This window comes from Tachysurus fulvidraco, chromosome 9 (genome assembly GCF_022655615.1).
Source record: "Tachysurus fulvidraco isolate hzauxx_2018 chromosome 9, HZAU_PFXX_2.0, whole genome shotgun sequence".
NCBI lineage: Eukaryota > Metazoa > Chordata > Actinopteri > Siluriformes > Bagridae > Tachysurus > Tachysurus fulvidraco.
The window spans coordinates 12832397-12851902 of record NC_062526.1 but is presented as its reverse complement, the minus strand read 5'-3'; the positions used below and the strand labels follow the sequence as shown (position 1 = coordinate 12851902).

General features: G+C 39.9%; 1 protein-coding gene and 1 long non-coding RNA gene across 8 annotated transcripts in view; one reads left to right on the top strand and one right to left on the bottom strand.

Moving 5' to 3' along the window:
• Positions 1–19506, top strand: part of mctp1a (multiple C2 domains, transmembrane 1a) — a 138768-nt gene that overhangs the window by 113748 nt on the left and 5514 nt on the right. For 4 of the 7 annotated variants that reach the window (XM_047818069.1, XM_047818074.1, XM_047818068.1 and 1 more), the window contains 4 exons: positions 4907–5008; positions 15271–15380; positions 16053–16162; positions 16647–16744. In XM_047818069.1, the coding sequence (XP_047674025.1) occupies positions 4907–5008; positions 15271–15380; positions 16053–16162; positions 16647–16744 (420 nt within the window). The remainder of the gene's footprint in view (positions 1–4906; positions 5009–15270; positions 15381–16052; positions 16163–16646; positions 16745–19506) is intronic. The other 3 variants (XM_047818073.1, XM_027145755.2, XM_047818071.1) reach the window with 1 other exon arrangement.
• Positions 447–3236, bottom strand: LOC125145424. The gene is made up of 3 exons (XR_007143794.1): positions 3029–3236; positions 2665–2790; positions 447–1013 (listed from the first exon to the last, which is right to left on the bottom strand). It is a non-coding gene; the product is annotated as an uncharacterized LOC125145424 (long non-coding RNA).

Here is a 19506-nt window from a genome sequence, read left to right as displayed (position 1 = left end):
GATCTGTGATTATGATCATTATGACTCCAAGCACCCTCTAGAAACTCTCATACACTACAAAAAATACAGTACTAAACCGCACTGTGCTCATATGTCAACTATTCTTTCTCCTTCAGACTGCTAGTGTCTTGTTTCAGCTGCCTACAAAGTTGAAAAGGGATATTTTTCTTCTTTATTTCTTCTCCCATTTCCCTTTCCCTCTTCCCCTCTCCTGTCTTATGTGCTCTTGATTATGACTCCTCTGACACTGTCCTATTCTTTCAAAACTGGTTAAGTTCACTGTAGTTTCAAGGGTGAACGAAATATAAGTGGAATTTTCTTTCTTTCTTTCTTTCTTTCTTTCTTTCTTTCTTTCTTTCTTTCTTTCTTTCTTTCTCTCTCCATTTATCTCTCTCTCCATTTCTCTCTCTCTCTTTCTCTCTCTCTCCATTTCTCTCTCTCTCTCTCTCTCTCTCTCTCTCTCTCTCTCTCTCTCTCTCTCTCTCTCTCTCTCTCTCTCTCTAAGTGAGTCTAAGACCCTGCACTCTCATTACTTCTTCTGTTTGCTCAAATAGTAAAATATTAAGGTCAGGTCAGGGGAGGCCCTTTTTTACTGGAGGAAGGTTTCAGAGTAAAAAAAGGATGAATAAATGTGCCAAGGCCTCATTTTAATTGAACCTGAAGCACATGTTGCAAGTATGTGCAATACGTCCCAGATGTTTTAGCCTGGCCTCGTGCATGGCTCTTCCCCGCCCTGCACCAGGCAGCTATTAGCTGCATAACCTTTGGCCCTGGGGCTAAATGGGGTATTACGTGGCAAAAAAAGTGGAGCACCTGCTTCCTATTGGACCTAGGACCCCTTACAGGCAGGGCCTGAGCTTCGGACACGTGTTTTCACTTAGCAGATTGTTGGGCGGTCGTGAAAACTGTCTTTCTTCTGAGGCAGTGTAGATATTAGACGCATACTCTCAATGAAAGTATAAATTCAGGGCTAATTGATGGGGACACCTGAGTTGTTAAACTGGAGCAGACACCTGGAGAAAGAAAAGGAAAACAAATGTTAGAACCAGCAGCTCCGTCTAGGTTAGAAGAAAGTATCATGAGCTGGATTTATTGGACATATTGTTTTGACTAAACACCTGTCCAGGTGAAATGAACGCTTTATATCAAATCTAGAGATTTAGTTTTGTTGCAGTACATGATACTGGAATAATGCCTCTTATCCACCATATGTAGGATTGAAGTAATCAAGTCTCTCTGCTGTTATTGTTGCCCAAATAATATATTGTTTTATGAACCCAGGAATTCGGCAGGGCCTTTTTTTTTTATTCTCCTGCAGAAGTATCTCACAACACACATACAAGCGAAAATGAAGTCATTTCTTGCTGCCAAAGGGCCGTGCTCTATGCTCCGACATCACATGAGTAAGCCATGTGTTTGTTGAATTCTCCTCCTCCCCGCTGTTTGCCAGGCTCATGCCAATGTTTGTGTCTGTGTGTGTGCATATTGTGTTGAAAAAGCGTGTCTCAGGAGAACTCACTGTCTCCACCAAAGACATCATCAACCGGCATAATAACAGCCGAAACATCTTTAACACCTGCTCCGCCGAACTAAAGTAAACACACAGACGGAACGGCAGGTAATTACCCAGGTGATAATGAGCTTTGCCTCGCACCACAGTGTTATTGTTAAACCTCACCAAATACATACGTGTGGATTTAAATAGGAGCATTGGGGCTCAGTGCTAGGAGACTAGGGCTAATAGTCAATATGGCAGCACAGCTGTCTTGTAGTTGTGCTCATCTGCAGTTTGCCCCAAAATGCAGTGGGTCATATTTATTGTGTGTCTTATAGTAAGAATGTTGATTATGAGCATATTTATATGTGAGGAGTTTTAGATTTATATTGTTATCCATATTATATTGTCCGCAGAATTAATAGTAACAATTAAGGCCATATCGTAAATAACTGATTGGCAATGGTAATCATTATTATTAAACATAACAAATATTTGCAGTAATTATTCAACCAATTTAGATGCATATCTATTATCTATTATATCTATCAATTTAGATGCATTGTCAGTTAACCAATTCCCCCTGACTAGCAAACCCTCATCTATTACACAGCAGCTTCCTACCAGAAGGGGTGAGTGCTGGCACATGATATATAAACCCAGTGTATATTTTTAAACTGCTGCTCATATTGCATCACACAGCATCAGACACATCAACACACACATCGGAATGCACATTTTGCCTTCTTCCACATTCCAACATGTACTCACAGGCATCCACAACACAGAAACCCCACACACCTAATAGGCTCTCCTGGACTCTGGGGTGTGGCTACATCAAGATTCAGACTCACGATCTTTCCACAAATTGTGTGGACACATTTTTGTTGCCCCATTTGGCAGCTCTAACTTGTAGTTTTAGGAAAGTGGAACGTAAACTAGGACCCACCTAACAGGTCTTGTGTGTTCCATTTTTCATGAGATACACATTCATAGCATGTTATTGTTTGTGTTAATTAAATGTATATTAATTAAACCCTCAGTAAACTCTATAGTGGATACACTGTAACACTGGACACAGGGGAGGGATACAACACACAGAGACACACACATACACACACACACACACACACACATGCTCACACACACATACATACACACACACACACAGGTGTTTTCTTGCGTAGTCAGTCCAGAGAAAAGCATGTTGGGTAGAAGTGGGAGTAAACCAGAGATCTTTGACGAAAACCATGCAGAGAAAGGAGTTCTGTCTTCAGGCTCAGAATCCTACGACCCTGTTATATAACATATATAACATGATTCCAAAGTAAATAGGTTATATAGAACAAGCATGTGGTGAGAATATGCAATCAAATATACAGTGTTGCTTTTAAAGTCTCAGGACTCATTTTACCATCAATACTTAGTCATTCTCTGCTGCTCATCACATTCCCAAACACCCCCCTCTAGGATATCTGATTTTAAACCCAACACTATTTGATGGCACTATTTGAGGCTAAAGCCATGACTTACCACACAAGACTGGCGGTGTGTGGATTTGTGTCCAGAGTGTGTAGAAGACTAATCAGCTCCAGGGCCTGTGTGAAAGCGCTGGGCTAGATGATAGGCTCACTGTCCCAGGGGACAGAGCAGATAGCCGGTGGAAGAGCGCCGAGATTAGGCCTGCACGCTTGGCTGAACACTGGAGCGATTTTCTCACACACACACACACACACACACACACACACACACACACACACACACACACACACACACAGCACAGACACACACACACACACACACACACACACACATATATCTATATATATATATCTATATATTTATATATATATACACACACACACACACACACACACACACACACACACACACACACACACACACGCACGCACAAAGCCTTGGGAGGAGTCGTCCCAGATAAGATACATGCAGCAATCATGTTGTGCTCACAGGCTTACCAGAGCTAGCACACGCCTCCTCACATGTCCAACAGCTGTTTGTAAGTGTGTGGATGTGTGTTTTTTCTTCCTCATTTTGTTTGTAGAAGGCAGTAGTAGTGTATCTGTGTTGTACTTCCTGTGTGTAAAATGAGCAAACATGATACACAGAGGGAAAAAACACTGAGAATTCACTAAAGCAGAGAACAAAAAGAAACACAGCCACACATTGTTTTCTGTGCAAATCCTGTTTATTTTTATTATCTATATTCTTTTTACTGTGATATATGTATCTTTCATCTTTGCCCTTTGAGTCAGTGAATAAAAATCAGATACTATCAGTGAAAAAAAAGTGAGGAAAGGGCATTTTTTTTGTGGTTTGACTTGCATTGGAATTTACAATCAGTAATCAGGCATCTAATAGGCTGATGGGAGCAGCTGGGGCTGTCTGATAGAAGCCAGGGTGGTTATCGATGCCCTGCCAGTTGCATGCTGGGTAATAACTGCTGCGGTATCTCAGTCTTGGGTGCCCGTGGGGTGCCATAACGACATACTTCCATTTCCATGACCTCTGGGCCTGTCGACAAGCCTAATACCCATTTTATATCCAGATCCCCCCTCTCTATGTCTCTCTGTGGCTTTTTCACTGTGCATTCCCTTCATCTCTCTGCTCTTCCACCAGGGCCACATTCGCAGGGGAAAACACAAGCTAACCTCTTAGCACCGTGAAATGCTGAAAATCTGATTCCAATTCATGCACAATTATGTCAGTTGGAATCTAGCATTACATGCAAAGCTTATCTTTAGATAGCACATGGAGCGCTAAGCCCGGCGGATCTGAGGGATGGGGTTGATCTGGGCGATAGCTGTGTGCTAGTATGTAATTGGACTAAAGAGTGCAACGGGGATTATTTTTAATACTTTGAAAAACTGTGACTTAGAACTTGTTCTGGGGCTATTGAGCTCATGATTTTCTATGCATATCTTCAGGTAAAGAGCTTTCCGCCTCTTCCCTAAGTCCTGAAAAATGCAGAGGGAAGGAAGGGAAGAAAAGTTTCTGCTGCTCCAAGATCTTTTCTTGCTTTCTTCCTCATGTTTCTAAAAGATGAAACGCTTCTGACTGTAAAAGATGTTTTTTGGCTGTTTTGGGTTTCTTGTTTTTTTTTCTCCTTTTTTATTTTAGGAGACACTCATAGGAACTGCATTTTAATCATGTTTGACTATTAAAGGAAAAAAGGAAGAAAAAATAGGAGGACCCCTAACAGACTTGTGCCATTGTCTTCTATTCAAAACCATGTCTCTTTTTCTTGCCAAACCCATAAGATTGATTTTTCATTCTTTCCTTTTATTCAAGGTCGCTCATTCAGTACCTTCGATGTTTTTTGTTTTTTTTTGTCATAATGCTTTTATAATCTTGCTTTTAAAAAGATCTCAATTTATTCTGGTTCACAAGGTGCCGGGCTCTGCCCCCTCCCATGATGGCCGTCTGCCCGGAAGCCATATCCTTGAGGATATTTTGGCTTCCTGGCATTTTGAATGGATTCGCGTGATGGTGGTAAGTGTAGTCGGTTTGTCCCGTATTTACCCTCTGTGGTTTATTGTCTGTCCCATTGAGCAGGGCTGTGTGTCTCAACGTCTCACTCTTCACTCATATCCCGTTGTCTTCTGAGAAACCAGCCTGGCAGTAGGAGGTGTGCACAGATAACCCGATCAAACTATAGGTGTTTTAACCTACAAGTTTTTGGAGAAACACAGAAGTGCTGGTAATTATACAGCAGTAGTCACTGATATACCTGATAGAAACCTAAAGTGCTATTAGTTATAAAATGTAAACGTCGACCTTTACGTAATCACTTCACTTTTATTTCTGAAGCCTTGCTGGAGAGAAACCATGTTTCCTGTGTCTTTTGTTTCCTGTCTCTATGTCTTTTGTTTCTGCTTGAGTTGTTGCAACTTCTTTGGGAGTCCTGGGGGATAGCAATAGCATGCCTTGCTAGTTGTGTGTTGTGTGAGTCTTGAAGAACACGGTGTGCACTCAGAAATTCATCATGAGCCGATTAAATAGCAGCCAGTGGTGAAGTTGGCTGACTGACAGTCGCTCTGTGACCCCCCCCCCCCAACGCAGCAGCAAATACGTAGCTTACCTCATAGCTAAAAAGGACAGTATCTATGCCAAACAGGCAAGGAAGCCAGTTACTAGAACCCTTTTAACTTGAGTTATGAATTAATTATGAGAGTGAATCCTTGATGTTTGTCTTCAAGAGGAAGGAATGCCATTTCTGTTTCTGTCATTTTTAGCAGCGTAACTTTTAAATAAACCTTGAAAATGTAGAAATTCCACTTGTGCACCATCTGAATTTCAGCTAGGCACATTAACTTGTAATGAAGGAGCTGGTGACATTTCAGAAAGCATGTTAGAAGTACATAACGTTTTGTTAACATAGCAGGAAGTCCTAGGCGACACTGATCTTGCTGCCACTGAAATCCTGCCATAATTGAAGCTTTATTTCCCAATTATTGTGTTTGGATTGGCGAGCCTGTTGTTGCCAGCAGCATGATGCCTGTGCTTCTATGGCGACCTTGTTTTTGGAGATGGAGAGGACAGGAGCAAATCCGTAGCAGTGTCGGCTAAAATTAATCGCACGCCATTCATCATGAAGCAGCTCCCTAAGTTCCAGAGAGGTCGAGGGAAGGAGAGCAGGCCTAGCCGGGTGAAGGGGGGTGACTACAGGGGCGAGGGGCACAGCAATGGGTCGGAGAATGACTTCAGGTGCAGATGCGTTTGGTGAGGGTTGTCAGCGGAGGCGGGAAAACAGGGGCGACATCCGGCCTGACCTTCGGGCTGATGGAGTGGCTTGCCTGCTGGGTGTGGACACCTGGGGAGTAATGGCGAAGGTGAACCCCACTCTCCGGCGGCCCCATTAGAGCCTAATGATGTTGTTTTAGTGGGGGAGTGGTGGGAAGCAGAGGTCGGGCCCAAAATAAACCTTGTCCTGGCTTGTCGTCTCTCTCCTCGACGCGTGTTTACTGCGCTATCACAGCGATAGGCTCAGCAGAAGAGGCGTGTGGATGGAATAATGCCATGGAGATGCACAGTTTTATTGGTTCTGCAGGCTGATGGTAGGTTACTGAGTGCTTCAGCGTTGTATCTCTGGTGTTTAAATTATTTATGCTTTTCAGAAAATTAATCCATATTCATAAAAACTTTTACCATCATATTATTTTTCTAGATATTGGGGAAGAAACATTATTGCACAACAAACTGACATTCAGAACAGCAGTCCTCAAACAATTATAACATCACATGTTATGCAACTTTAAGAATACACTTCATTTCATTTTGCGATAAACTCATGTTCATTAAGTACACCTGCACCTTCAGTCTGTGACTAAAAGATAAGTTCATATAAATGAGCTTACTTTAAAATGACATGTGAACAATGGACTTTTCAGAAAGTCTTTTCCGAAACAAATCTGAACCACTACAGTCATGTTAATTAGGCCTTATTTTACTTAATAGTGATATGAACATCAGTTAATGATTGCGTGCTTATTTGGTTTAATAATAAAGAGTGAACTTCTAGTATTTTGATTATATCACTTATGTTACAGTTCATGGTGTGTCACTAGATGCACAATGGAGTTGCATCACACTACCCCATACTGTCCCATCTGCTTTTAAAAGGGGACTAAAATATGACCAGAATATCGGGATATTATAAACATCACTACGGTGAAACTGACTTGTAGTGTGTGTAGTGATGAAATGATGAGTGTATCAGCTTCTGTAGCATGACGGTGATGAGGAACCAGATGATACATTAAATAGAATGAACTGCAGTCTCTTACTATACATGGTGCACTAACAAGGTCTAATAAATATGTATGTCCAGAACACAGTGTTTCAAACATCCAACAAAACTTCTGAGCCTGCAGTCAGAAATTATACACCTACAAAGTGCAACTACATGGTAGCTGTATCTGATAAAATGGCCAAAAACTGTAGAGACAAGGAAAGCACACCTAATAAACTACCCAGTAAGTGTGTACATTCACCCTTTTCACCCAAGGATTACTGGAGTAGGATAAATAATTTATTTTAAAAATGCCTGCTTTAAAACAAAACATCTGCTTTGTTCCTGCTGTGTTGGTGAGGTGCCAAAAGCACACAGAGATATCTATCGGCTGTTTTTGCTTACCGTTAGAGCCTAATAGCAGCTGCGCTCCAGCCGAGATTCTGACCTTTGTTACTGTATCTTAACGGAAAAATCCACCACAAATGACTTGCAGTCAACATTATAACAGTAACAGCATAATATTTACATATATTTCAGCAACTTTGCGGTTTCCACTACTTTTGTCATTCTTATTAATATGACATTAAACATGACTGGGTAATAGTGACGGGGAAAGTGAAGCATAATGTCAAAGTTATTTTGTTTTAGGTGCTAAGAGCGAAACTTGATGATTATATATTAAATCTGAGATTCATTTTAAATGTTTTTATCCCACAAACACTGGGCTAACAATCTCTCTGTGTTGTTTGACTTGCAGACAAATGCTAACTTCTCAAGAGAATAACAGGGGAAAAAATCTACTAAAAAAATTACCACCAGAATCTCTGAAATAATATTTCAGTATTTAGAGTGGTGTTTTCCTTTAATCTGGCAACAGAAACAGATGCAATCCGTGCAGTATATGGTATTGATTTAGCATGATCTGTTTAAGAGAAGAATTATGCATCATAGCAGCAGTACAGTGTGGAAGAGACGTCTGAACAAACACCGCAACAGAAAAACACCTGCTGACTTGAGATTTACATAAAATTCAAATTCGTAGAATAAAATAGGAGAAAATAATTACAATAAAGAATAGAAATATAAGTAGAAGCAAAAGGGTATAAATTATAGATTATATATATATATATATATATATATATATATATATATATATATATATATATATATATATATATATATTCAGTGTATACTGTATGAATAGTGAATAAAGTGCAGATGTGTGTAATGTATGCAAAATGGTTTTCCTCAAAATAGGTCCAGATAATAGAGATAATCATATCTCACAAAATTGTATTAATCTTCTCCCAGATGTTTATCTTGATCTGGTGGATGATGGCTTGTACCCAGCTACCAGAAAACTTGATCAGAAACACGAGAACATCTGTACGTACACCATGACATGAAACTACACCTGTGGAAATCAGAAAAGCCAAAAAACAAGCCTGTTATAAAACAAAAGAGTGGCTGAGGTCAATTTTTAAACCGAGGGCAAATATGAGGTCAACTTTGCCCAGCTAGGGAGTGTTCTGTGGTGATTGCTGTTTGTTCAACGTGTTTAGGAGCATTTGTTCTGATGAGACCTTCTATACAGTCAGTAATTAAATGCAACACGTTAGTGTTTTGCATTTCATGACTTCTATTCAGAAATCTTCTCTGAAATCAAGAAGTTGGTATTGAAATTGAAATTGACTAAAAATCCCACAGAGAGGGAACATTGGATCTGTACAGAATAGCACACTCGAGTATTTGTTGTACTCTTTCACATGACTTACTGTGGCTCTACCCACAAACATGACTCGCACAACAGAATCTTCCAGAACACATTATATACCAGTGTAACTCTATTCATATACAAATTAGTGTTTGTGCTCATTAATGTTTATCTCTACAGGGATAAAAGGATGACTGTGACTATTATATTTAACACCATGCTTACTAGCCTTCTCAAAATCTAGTTTTTTTCACGAAAGGAAAAATTCCTAACTACCTCCTGTGAACTTATTTCTTGTTATTTGATATTCGGAGACGCTTATTTTAAGCTTTTTTAATGCTGGGTGGGATGGGGTTGTGTCGTGTATCATGAATTCTTATGTATCTTCTTTATGTAGATTATTTTGGCACAGAGTATTTAGTAGTTATTGAGATCAAGTGAACAGCCAGGGGACCTCTCATTTACTCTGTCTGACACACACCTCAGATCTAATTATACTGTAATTTTAATTAACCTCCCAAAGTGCTCCTACACAAAGATTTTATTGACAAGCATTTCCCTGTACATCTCCCATCACTCCATTCCATTCATAATGAATCAGTGAACTACTTTTGGAAAATTAATACACTCATCCAATATTAACGAAGTTTTTTTTCTTTTTATGTCTGTGTATTAAGAGGTGGAGCAGGAGCTCATCTTGGCTTTATTTGCTGTTGAAGGTGTGGAGCTCCACTCCTTGATCTCTTCTGGGACAAAACTCTAATTTCAAGCGTCTGGGTCAACGTGCCTTTGGCTCAAAATGAGAGAAGGCTTGTTTTTTCTAGATGCACAAATAATAGCTACATCCTGGGAGTACCATAGTCTGGCTGAAATGATTCCGTTTTCATCTTGATCTCTTATCAGCTGCTTTGTTTCCCTTACTTTCAGCACGGGGCAGATCAAAGTACCGTGTTTTCTCTCTCACCGAACAAGCAGTGTGATGGTTGTGGGTGTGGATTAACTCCAGGTGGGGGTCCGTCCTCCTGCATTGCAGCTTGAGCTTTGGTGTAAATGAAGTTTGGCACCCCCAGCACACTATCCCCTCCTTTTTCTCTGCCATTTCTAACAAACAAGCTATGTCTCATCCAAAGTGCCCACCCAGGACCTTGCCAGTCCCATCAAGACCACCCACCTCCCCTGCTGCGTGCTCATTGTGAGGAACCTGGGGGTCTCCTGTAGCAATGAGGAGGTGTGAATAGCCTGATGCAAGGCTCTGGCTGTGATAGATGTGCCTGTGCTTGCCATTACATGTTGCTACTTCTGTATGAAGAGGTTGGTAATGGGAAAGCTTTAGAGTATTTCTGGGTAGATGTGCTTGTCTTTCACACTGCTTAATTACAATGCCTACAATGTTTAATTTTCTGTGATCGGGCAACATTTGTGCCTTAGTGCTATTATGTTTACAAATATGTATAAAAATTAAAGTTAAGATACATAGTAAACCAAAGGGTACTTTACAACAACCTCCGTACATACTTGAGATAAACAGTTCAAGCATTTCTACAACATTTTGCAAGTCCAAGCTCCCTAACTAAAGTTTACCTTTAAATCTATTTTTTTTGTATTAATGTGTCAAAAATGTCATTAGGAAAACACCATTTTACATGAGTCATTTATTAGAGGTTATGAAAATGTATTTTCATGTCCTATACCTCCCATAAAATACTGTACCTTCCATATTCCACATTACATGTTCAACAGGAAAGTTGCATCATCCAAATCTTCTAAAGATCATGGGAAGCAAACAGAATTCTCTCACCATTTTCTTTTCTATGTTCTGTGACTAACAAGTTCATTTTGAACCCTGTTAATTTTTTTTATAGGGGTAAATGGCACTGCAACTGCGCAAGTAACCATTTGTTTGTTTCTAGGGAGAAATATAAATAATAATATATGACAAAATTAATAATATAAATATTAACAAGTTTATCTTGATCTGGTGGATGAGGGCTTGCACCTTCCAGAAAACATGATCAGAAACACGAGCATTTGAAGAGACTCTTAGTGGAGCACCTGGGCTTGAAGAATGACATGAATCAACACCTGCGGCATTCAAAAAAACCAAAAATCCAGGATTGGTACCAACACTGAGAGTTCACTGACTTGTACAACCCCCAGGGTTGGTACCTTGCCTGGGAATTGATCCTGGTCCACAGGGGTGAGAGCACAGGATCCCAGTTGGTACCAGGGAACTTCATCAAATTAAACAGTATTTAGAAAGTAAAGTATGTAGACACCTGCACCATATGTGCTGCTTCCCCAAACTGTTGACACAAAGTTGAAAGCATACAATTGTACAAAATGTCTTTGTATGCTGTAGCTTTACTATTTCCCTTCACTGGAAATAAGAGGCTTAATCCTGTCCCAGCATGACCATGAACGGTGCACTAAGTGAGATCAATAAAGACATGGTTAGTCAAGGATGGAGCAGAAGAAATCGAGTGTCCTGACGAGTCCAAAGTCCAGAGTCCTAACCTCAACCCCACTGAGCACCTTTAAAATGAACTGGAGTGGTGACCATGTGCCAGGACTTCTTAAAGCAGTGCAAAAGTACACAAACATCTCAAAATCTGACAGGAAAGTGGAAAGCCTTTCCAGAAGAGTAGAGGCCATTATAACAGTAAAGCTGAACTAAATCTGGAATAGGATGTTTAAAAAGCACATATGGGTGTAATTGGACGGGAGTTCACAAACTTTCCATAGAGTGTATGTTTTTAACAAAATGCACCTTGTTACCATTCACCCTTTAAAGTTTTTTTGTGCTCTGACATAATGAGAATGAACTTATCTAACATCAAAAGGCCACATGATTGCATGTACATTTCCTCCCATTGTCAAAACTTAAACCAATAATAAACACAAATGGGAAGAACTACATTTGAACAAAGTATCAAACTTTAACCAGCCAACAGCAATATTTCTTTATAATAAAAAGAAACAAGCAAACATTTGATAAGCAAAATTATTATTGGTGGACTGAAATCCTAAAATATTTATTTATAGTTTTGGATTAAATCCGTTGCTCCTTTTTGCCTAAAGCCAAAGTGAGCCCATGTCTAAGCATGGTTCTGATAAGAAAATTTAATAAAGTATTACAGTGTTCAGTACAAACAGGTTCTAGGACTAAAGTCTCTGGATTTTATGCAAAAAATATTATGAAATAATGGTTTGCTTGTTTGCAGTGTTGATAGAATTAAGCCTACAGCACTATGGCTTTATGAAGGTCCTAGGTCTGTATATAACATGTGGTCGACTGTACCACCGAGCCTGTCTCTGAGGAATGGCCATGTGTAGCATTCGCAGGTTCCCACAGTGCATCTCCATCAAATGACACGAAGGAAGAAGCTTGTGGGTGCTCTTTAGCAGGTTCCTCATATGCACATACAGTACAAACACTCAGACACACGTGCATGGCTGCATATTTGTGTGAGAGTGAGTGCGAGTGAGCTATGCGGAGGAGCAGTGAAAACAAGCCTCTCTCCAGGCCGATGTTATTTCAACCTCCTGCCTCCTTCAGTCCACTTTTGAAGACAGGAAATCGGAGTGAGCTCATAGTTCAAGGGCCATGTGGCAATGGTTTAGACTGGAGAGCCCCATGACCTGTACCTCTTTACACACACATACACACACACACACACCACATCTCTCAAAGCTGTGTTACTAACACCGTCTCCAATACAATGGTGCATATGGGCTGCTTTTGTTTCAATTGATAACACAAACCAGATGGCAACAAGGAGGAAGGAGGAAAGAAAGAAATATTGTCAAATATTTGCAAAGAAAAATAACCCCAGGATAGTGTCTAGTTATTTCTATTTGTCTTGTGTTGGCTTTCAGGAGGCAGTGCGGCTTTGTGGGCCATATTTAGGGTTATTTTTCATACCATGAAGTATAAACAAGGAAGAAGCCTGGGATGGGAAAATTGTGTGAATGCATGTAAAAAAGTTTTTTAAAACTCTATACCTCAAGCCTCAATTCTTCTTTTCTGGGACATGAGAGGGAAGTGTGAGACATTCCTATTCTGGCAGTACAGTTCAGTTTGAAGTACACATAATCTGTGTGAAATTGATGCAAATCCATATGTGATTATACATAACATCAGTGCACTTTCATTTCCACTACAAAAGTGATCACAGACATTGCATGGCATACAGAACTAAAAGAAACGTCTTATGTAAGGCCATTTGTATAGAAATATCCCATCCTTTTGTCTCTGTCCTCATTTGCACAGCAGTGTTTGATCTTTAGGCTCAAGGCGCTGGCCAGCTCTGGGATGGTATTATCCACTCTGACACTGACATTTCAATTGATCTTCATGAAGAGCATGAGCGTAGCCTCTGTAGTAGTGCCAGGCTGGAGCTGGGCATGGCTTGACATTGCCTGTGAGCCACCATGCCACACACCTGCTTCCTGGCCACAGAAAACATTAGAACACCTTGAGATATAGATATGACTTATAATACATATTGTAATGCAGTGATAAAAAAAATAGAGAACATGACTATATTGTGTTATATACTCTGTATTCAAGTAACTTTTCTCTCATCTACATTGCCCTCTAATTTTGTACCATCTCTTGTTCTGTAATCAAACTAATGTTAAAAGCATTATAGAAATGAAAAATCACAAAAGCGTATTCAGAATAATAGTTAATGGCAATCCATGATATGAAGAAAAATATGATGGCCCACACTCACCAGTTCATCTGGATCACATACCACCATGAAATAACAAAAATGAACTCAGCTGGACATGACTGCCAGAAAACAATCACAAGTCAGCCTCTATGAAAGCAGATCTCAGACTAGAGCTACAGCTGGGTACCTTTTGGGCCAAAATTGAAATGCCACACAATGTTTGTTGGGGAAATGTTTGGCACGGATTCCAAATGTTATTACATTTTTTAGGTTACCATTTAAAACCGGGTTACTTTTGGCCGACAACTCCGTTGCCATTGCCAAAACTGGCCATATGTTCCCAAACTCAGCCAAAATCTGGCCTGAAATCAGGGAATGAGTTGTGTAGCTAAATGGTCACACTGACTCTCAACTTTACTAATCATTAACACGAGAGCATTCACTCACCATCCTGTACACCTGCACATTCATGCAGTTATCCAATCATCCAATCATGTGGCAGAAGCAAAATCCATCACATCACACAGATACAAGTCAAGAGCTTTCGTTAATGTTCACATCAAACATCTGAATGAAGAAAAAGTGTGATCTCTATCATGCCAACTTTAACTGTGGCATGTTTGTTGGTGCCAGATGGGCTGGTTTGAGTATTTCAGAAACTGCAGTTATACACATAACAGTTTATAGAGTTTACAAAAATAGTTCTAAAATTGTGAGTAGGGGACCTGCACAGTGTAATATCAGACAAGAGGTCAGATGAAAATTACCAGACTGCACTGAAATGACAGGAAGTCTCCAGTAACTCAAATTGAAACCTAGGGTGTATGAGCAATCTGAGGCTGAGGCTATCATGGGCATAGATTCACGCATTTAGTTTAGGGTGCAACCTTGGAAAAATTCTTGCTTGTAATAGTGCTAAACTGTGAACAAAAGGCATTATTTCCTTGAGAAAAAAAACATGTTTCTGCTAAGTTAGATAACCTTAAACAAAAACACTGCAAGGTACACACTAGCTGTGTGTGTTTGAATGTCCTGGCATGTTCACACACTAAAGAAGCTTTTGTGTCTGTGTCCTCATAATCACTGCATTTTCTCTACCTCATGTTATCCTAAATGTTGCATGACCGTTCTTCCTATCTGGCAAAAACTCCAGAGCGGACATTGTTTTGGCCAGGGCATGCATCGGGGTGCCAGTATACGTGTCTTAAAGTTCTTCTCAACCATCAAATGTTGAACGGTTCCACATTTAAATGCTTGAAATGAAGATGTTGATGAAGAGGATGTGCACAATGACATCACCATGAGTTAATGGTCTAGCATAGCTTACCCTTTCTAGGACAAGCAGTGAGCAAATTCAAATGATCAATACAATCTACATTTAAAATGTCAATGTGGAGATACTTACTGTAATCTTTTAAAAAAAAAAGTTTCACATATGCTGCATGAGGATCACTGAGAAGGTGGAGACCTTGAGCACTCCCAAGTCTTTGAACCCCTATGCTGGTTTGTTCTTAAAGGTTTAAAAATAATGCATGTGCCCAACCTCTTTCTATCTCTCTCTCTCTCTCTCTCTCTCTCTCTCTCTCTCTCTCTCTCTCTCTCTCTCTCTCTCTCTCTCTCTCTCTCTCAGGACTCAGAGAGAAAAGGATTCATGTACAAGCTGTATGCCATTCCGGATGTTTGCATCAGTGTGCAAAGTGCTCTGGATGAAGTGGCCTCCTACGGAGAGAGGATAAAAAAGTGAGGAGGCAATACTCTTTTTTTCTAATCCCATCACACAAAAAGCATCCTTATTAATGTGTTTGTTTAAGAAAAGAAATATAAGAAGTTTAAAACCTTGCACATAAAGTGCAAGTTAATCAGCTTTGTTTTTTGTAGGTGAAAAACTTTGCTACAGTATGTAGTCTAGTTCATTTGTTAGTTTTGGTGTACAACAATGTTACGAAACTCTGGGAGGCATAACTAAGGGTTCTATGATTTTCTAATTTTTGCCTTGTTACAGTCCTGAACATCAGTGAAAATGCTATATATACTGTATGGAATGAATCGAAAATATTCTTCAAGTTTAGATAGGTGAAAATGTTCAAATAAATTTAAAAACGACAAACACTTATATTTGACATACACTTATTTCTGGATTCAGGAAATATCCAATGTAATATTAATTTTTTTATATGTACAATGTGACTATAAAAAGTTTAAGAATTCCTGCAAAATCGTGTTTTCCAAGATTAAACTGAACATCCAGTTAACATCCCAAACTGTGGCTAAATGTCATCTAAACAGAATCACATCAAACAACACAAAAGATTAAGAACATCCAAACTTGTGAGACATGATCTGGCAACCTTATATAAACACCAAATGTAAATACAGCAAAGTAACTGATTGAACACCTGTGTCTTTTTCTAGTACATTCAAGTGGACTGTGCCTTTTCTCAGCTGGCTGGCCATAGTGGCACTGTGTGTGGCCACGCTTATAGTTTACTTCATTCCTCTCAGATACATCGTCCTGGCCTGGGGTGAGTCATGAATGTCTCTTGAGGATGTCACCCTTAATGCATAGTAATATTCTATACTATTGCCATGTACAAAAATTTAATTCAATATTCAACATGAAATGAAGGTTGAAATATAATGAATAAGGCAGAACTGCAGTTCCAGGAGAGTTGCAGATGAACTGTGTCTATCATCTGTACACTCCTGGTATCAAAAACAGCAGGGAAGCTGTTGAAGAGGCGAGATGGGACCAAACACAGCCTCATAGCTAATGGTCTGTGTGCTCCTTTGTTCACTTTTCCAGACTTGAGCAGCAGCTCTCAAAGGCCAGAGAGCAGTGCTCTTGTGGGCATAATGGCAGCTGATCTTTACTTAGAAAATGGGGTTTCAGAGAGCCTTTTGATCCTGCGTTGCTGGAGTAGCAGCCTGCCTCTTTTGACACACTGCTGAAGTGCACTTGTCCTCCCTCATTGAGGTGTAATGCTGCTGTGTCTGCCCAACTTTCAGGGGTGAATAAATTCACGAAGAAGCTGAGAGCCCCGTACAACATTGACAACAACGAGCTGCTGGACTTCCTCTCCAGAGTGCCCTCCGATGTGCAAGTGGTAGGTGCACCTTCCATTTTTACCAACTACCTACCCTACTATCTGTCCATCTAGCCATCTTTCTTGGAGTAGGTCCAAGTGAAGTACTTTCTCCAGTCAATAATTACACAGCACACACTTTACCGGTGTAATGGAGTGGCCAGTCACTTTTCAACCCCCATCTTTCCTTCTAACACCTGCTTTTATCTTTGCTTTGGTCAACTATCAAAATGCATTTATCTTCCTGGAGCTTGTAACACATAAAATATGTCAACCTTTCCTGAAATGGTGTTAGATGGACTTCATCTGTACATATAACACCATTGTCTGTGAGAGATAATGAGTAGAATCTCTGCTAACTACTATTTAAAACGAATAGCTAATTTAGTAGTCACACCTTTTTAATGGAACAGAAAAGGAGTACTGATAAATAATGTTCATATTCCAAATGGTTATTACTGTAGAGGTTTTAATAGTTTCAAATGCTAGCACATTATGCTGCAGTCACTGGATAATCTGATGATATGAAAATGATATGAGCTCTTCTTTTCATATACTGTAAGCTAGTATAATAAAGTGAAAATTAGGAGAGTAACAGAGAAACCTGTTGCAATCCAGTATAGGTCCTGTAGTGAACTGTATACATGACCATTTGAATATGCAGGTGATTAATGTCCATGGAATTATATGTCCTAAACAGCATTGCACTATTTTTGGAGTGTTTTGCACACTGGAGAATAACCAGTTCTCTGCAATAAGTTATTATCTATAGTGTTCTCCTGTGGGCTGCTAATAACCCTAATATACTTTGCAGTTTGTTAGTAAGAGGAAGTAGGACACACTTTTAGACACAGAGAGTTTGAGGAGCAGACTTTCTCTGCAGTTAACCCTGAGTCATTTTTATAATTTTGCTATTCATTTAACTGTAGCCCCTGAAACAAAAGGTAGGTATTTGTACAACCTGATGATTCGGTCACCAGGTTTTCTCACCAGATTTGTTTTTTGTTTTTTTTTTGGTCAGTTTAATGGACTGTGTCTGGTTGATTTCTTTTCTAGTCCTTACACTGAAATTGAAACCTTGAATGTCACCTGATAGCGGAACCAATATCAAGATTATACTATATTTATATATATTGTATATTATACTGTACTATATTATATAGCAAATATGATTACCATTATGTATAAATATAATAAAATCTATTAATAAAATAAATGACTCCTAACAAAGAAAATTGTCTCTTAGAAATTTTCAATTTATTTTCAGTTTCCAAATCCAATTCCAGCCTTTTCTATTTCTTACAAGAGTGGATGAGGTTTTTTATTTTTTATACAATATCCAATCTTTAATTTTGTGCTGATATCAGATATCAGATTAGTGTTCTCTCTAGTAATTACTAAAGGCAAAGTAATGCAAAAGCCTTTTCAGGAACATAAAGAAAGTATAATGTTATTGATATAAACAGTTTATAATAAATTCCATTCAGATTGGTACTAATCTCCCCAGTATTAACTTCAGTATGTAAGGGTTAAACTCCACTTAAACTTTACACTGTGACACTTTCTGCCAGTTAAACTTCATGCCAGTTGATTAAATGTAATTCTATAATGCATTGTGAATTAGTCTTAATGGGCTATGTGATCTGCAAGTCTGTGCCATTCAAATCTAATATAAATCAGTGAAATCTGCACCAGCTGCCATGCACAGATTTATGGACTTCTTGCTGTGTAGTAACTCGCCATGCTTTGTTATTGTAAGCCATTAGAGTAAAGTAAAGTAATCCTCTCCTGCTCTGCCTCTATATTAAGTGTGTGATCAGCGTCATGCAGCCTGCTTCATATAAACACTCGTATTGTGTAAGGGAAGGTGCCACTGTTTAACTTCAATTAAAGCCTACGCTTGTAAATGCAGGCCCTGCTTGTTATCTGGCTTTTTCAGTGTTAGCTAAGCCCCGTGGTCCTGACTGCTGGGGCGTTGTGCCGCTCTGATCCAGGACTGATCGCTTTTCTTTGATGGACCCTGGGTGGCAAGCAGCCTTTCATCTTTAGAGGGTCATAATCTCTCACCCCCGCTTGGCTTTTCCGTGGCCTGGCCCAAACGAGCTCTGGATGAGTTCCTTAGGTTCATCTAACCACAGCACCTGGGGCACAGAAGGTTCCGGCAGGTAGAAAGGCCTGAAGGAGGCGCTGGCTAATGAGGCAGGGTCAGCACGAACTTCTGGAGGACTTAACCACAGGGGTAATCTGTGCCAGGTTGTTGGACATTGACTCGGGGCTAGTCTGTAAAAAAAAGCAATGTATCATGTAGCTGTGAGAAGGTACATAATGTGAAGCAATACGATTCAGGAACGTTCCGCTCTGCATCTCTCTGAGCTGCTTGCACAGGTCTCCTCACCTCACCTCTGTTTTCTGGGTTACACACGCCCAAGGGGGACAGCACTCTGTGCTGCTAAGGGACATCAATGACTTAAATTAAGCATCCTAGAATCAGGGTGTGTCCTGCGGGCAGGAGCAGGCATGAGCGTTTCGTGCAGATGACAAATGAAGCACCATTTTCGAGGCCCCATTGTGACCCAAACCTCCCGCACTGTCCCCTGACAGCGACAGCCCTGCAGACACCCTGCTCTTTACAGATCATTTGGAGGAGCCTCGGAACAAGCCGAACTCATGAGCTACTAATGTCTCTTTATATATAAAGGGCACCATGAAGCTCTTCATCAGTATATGGTGTTTTCATAGGAATACAAAATAACTTCAGAGTTTGGGTGTGTGTACTTCACTCC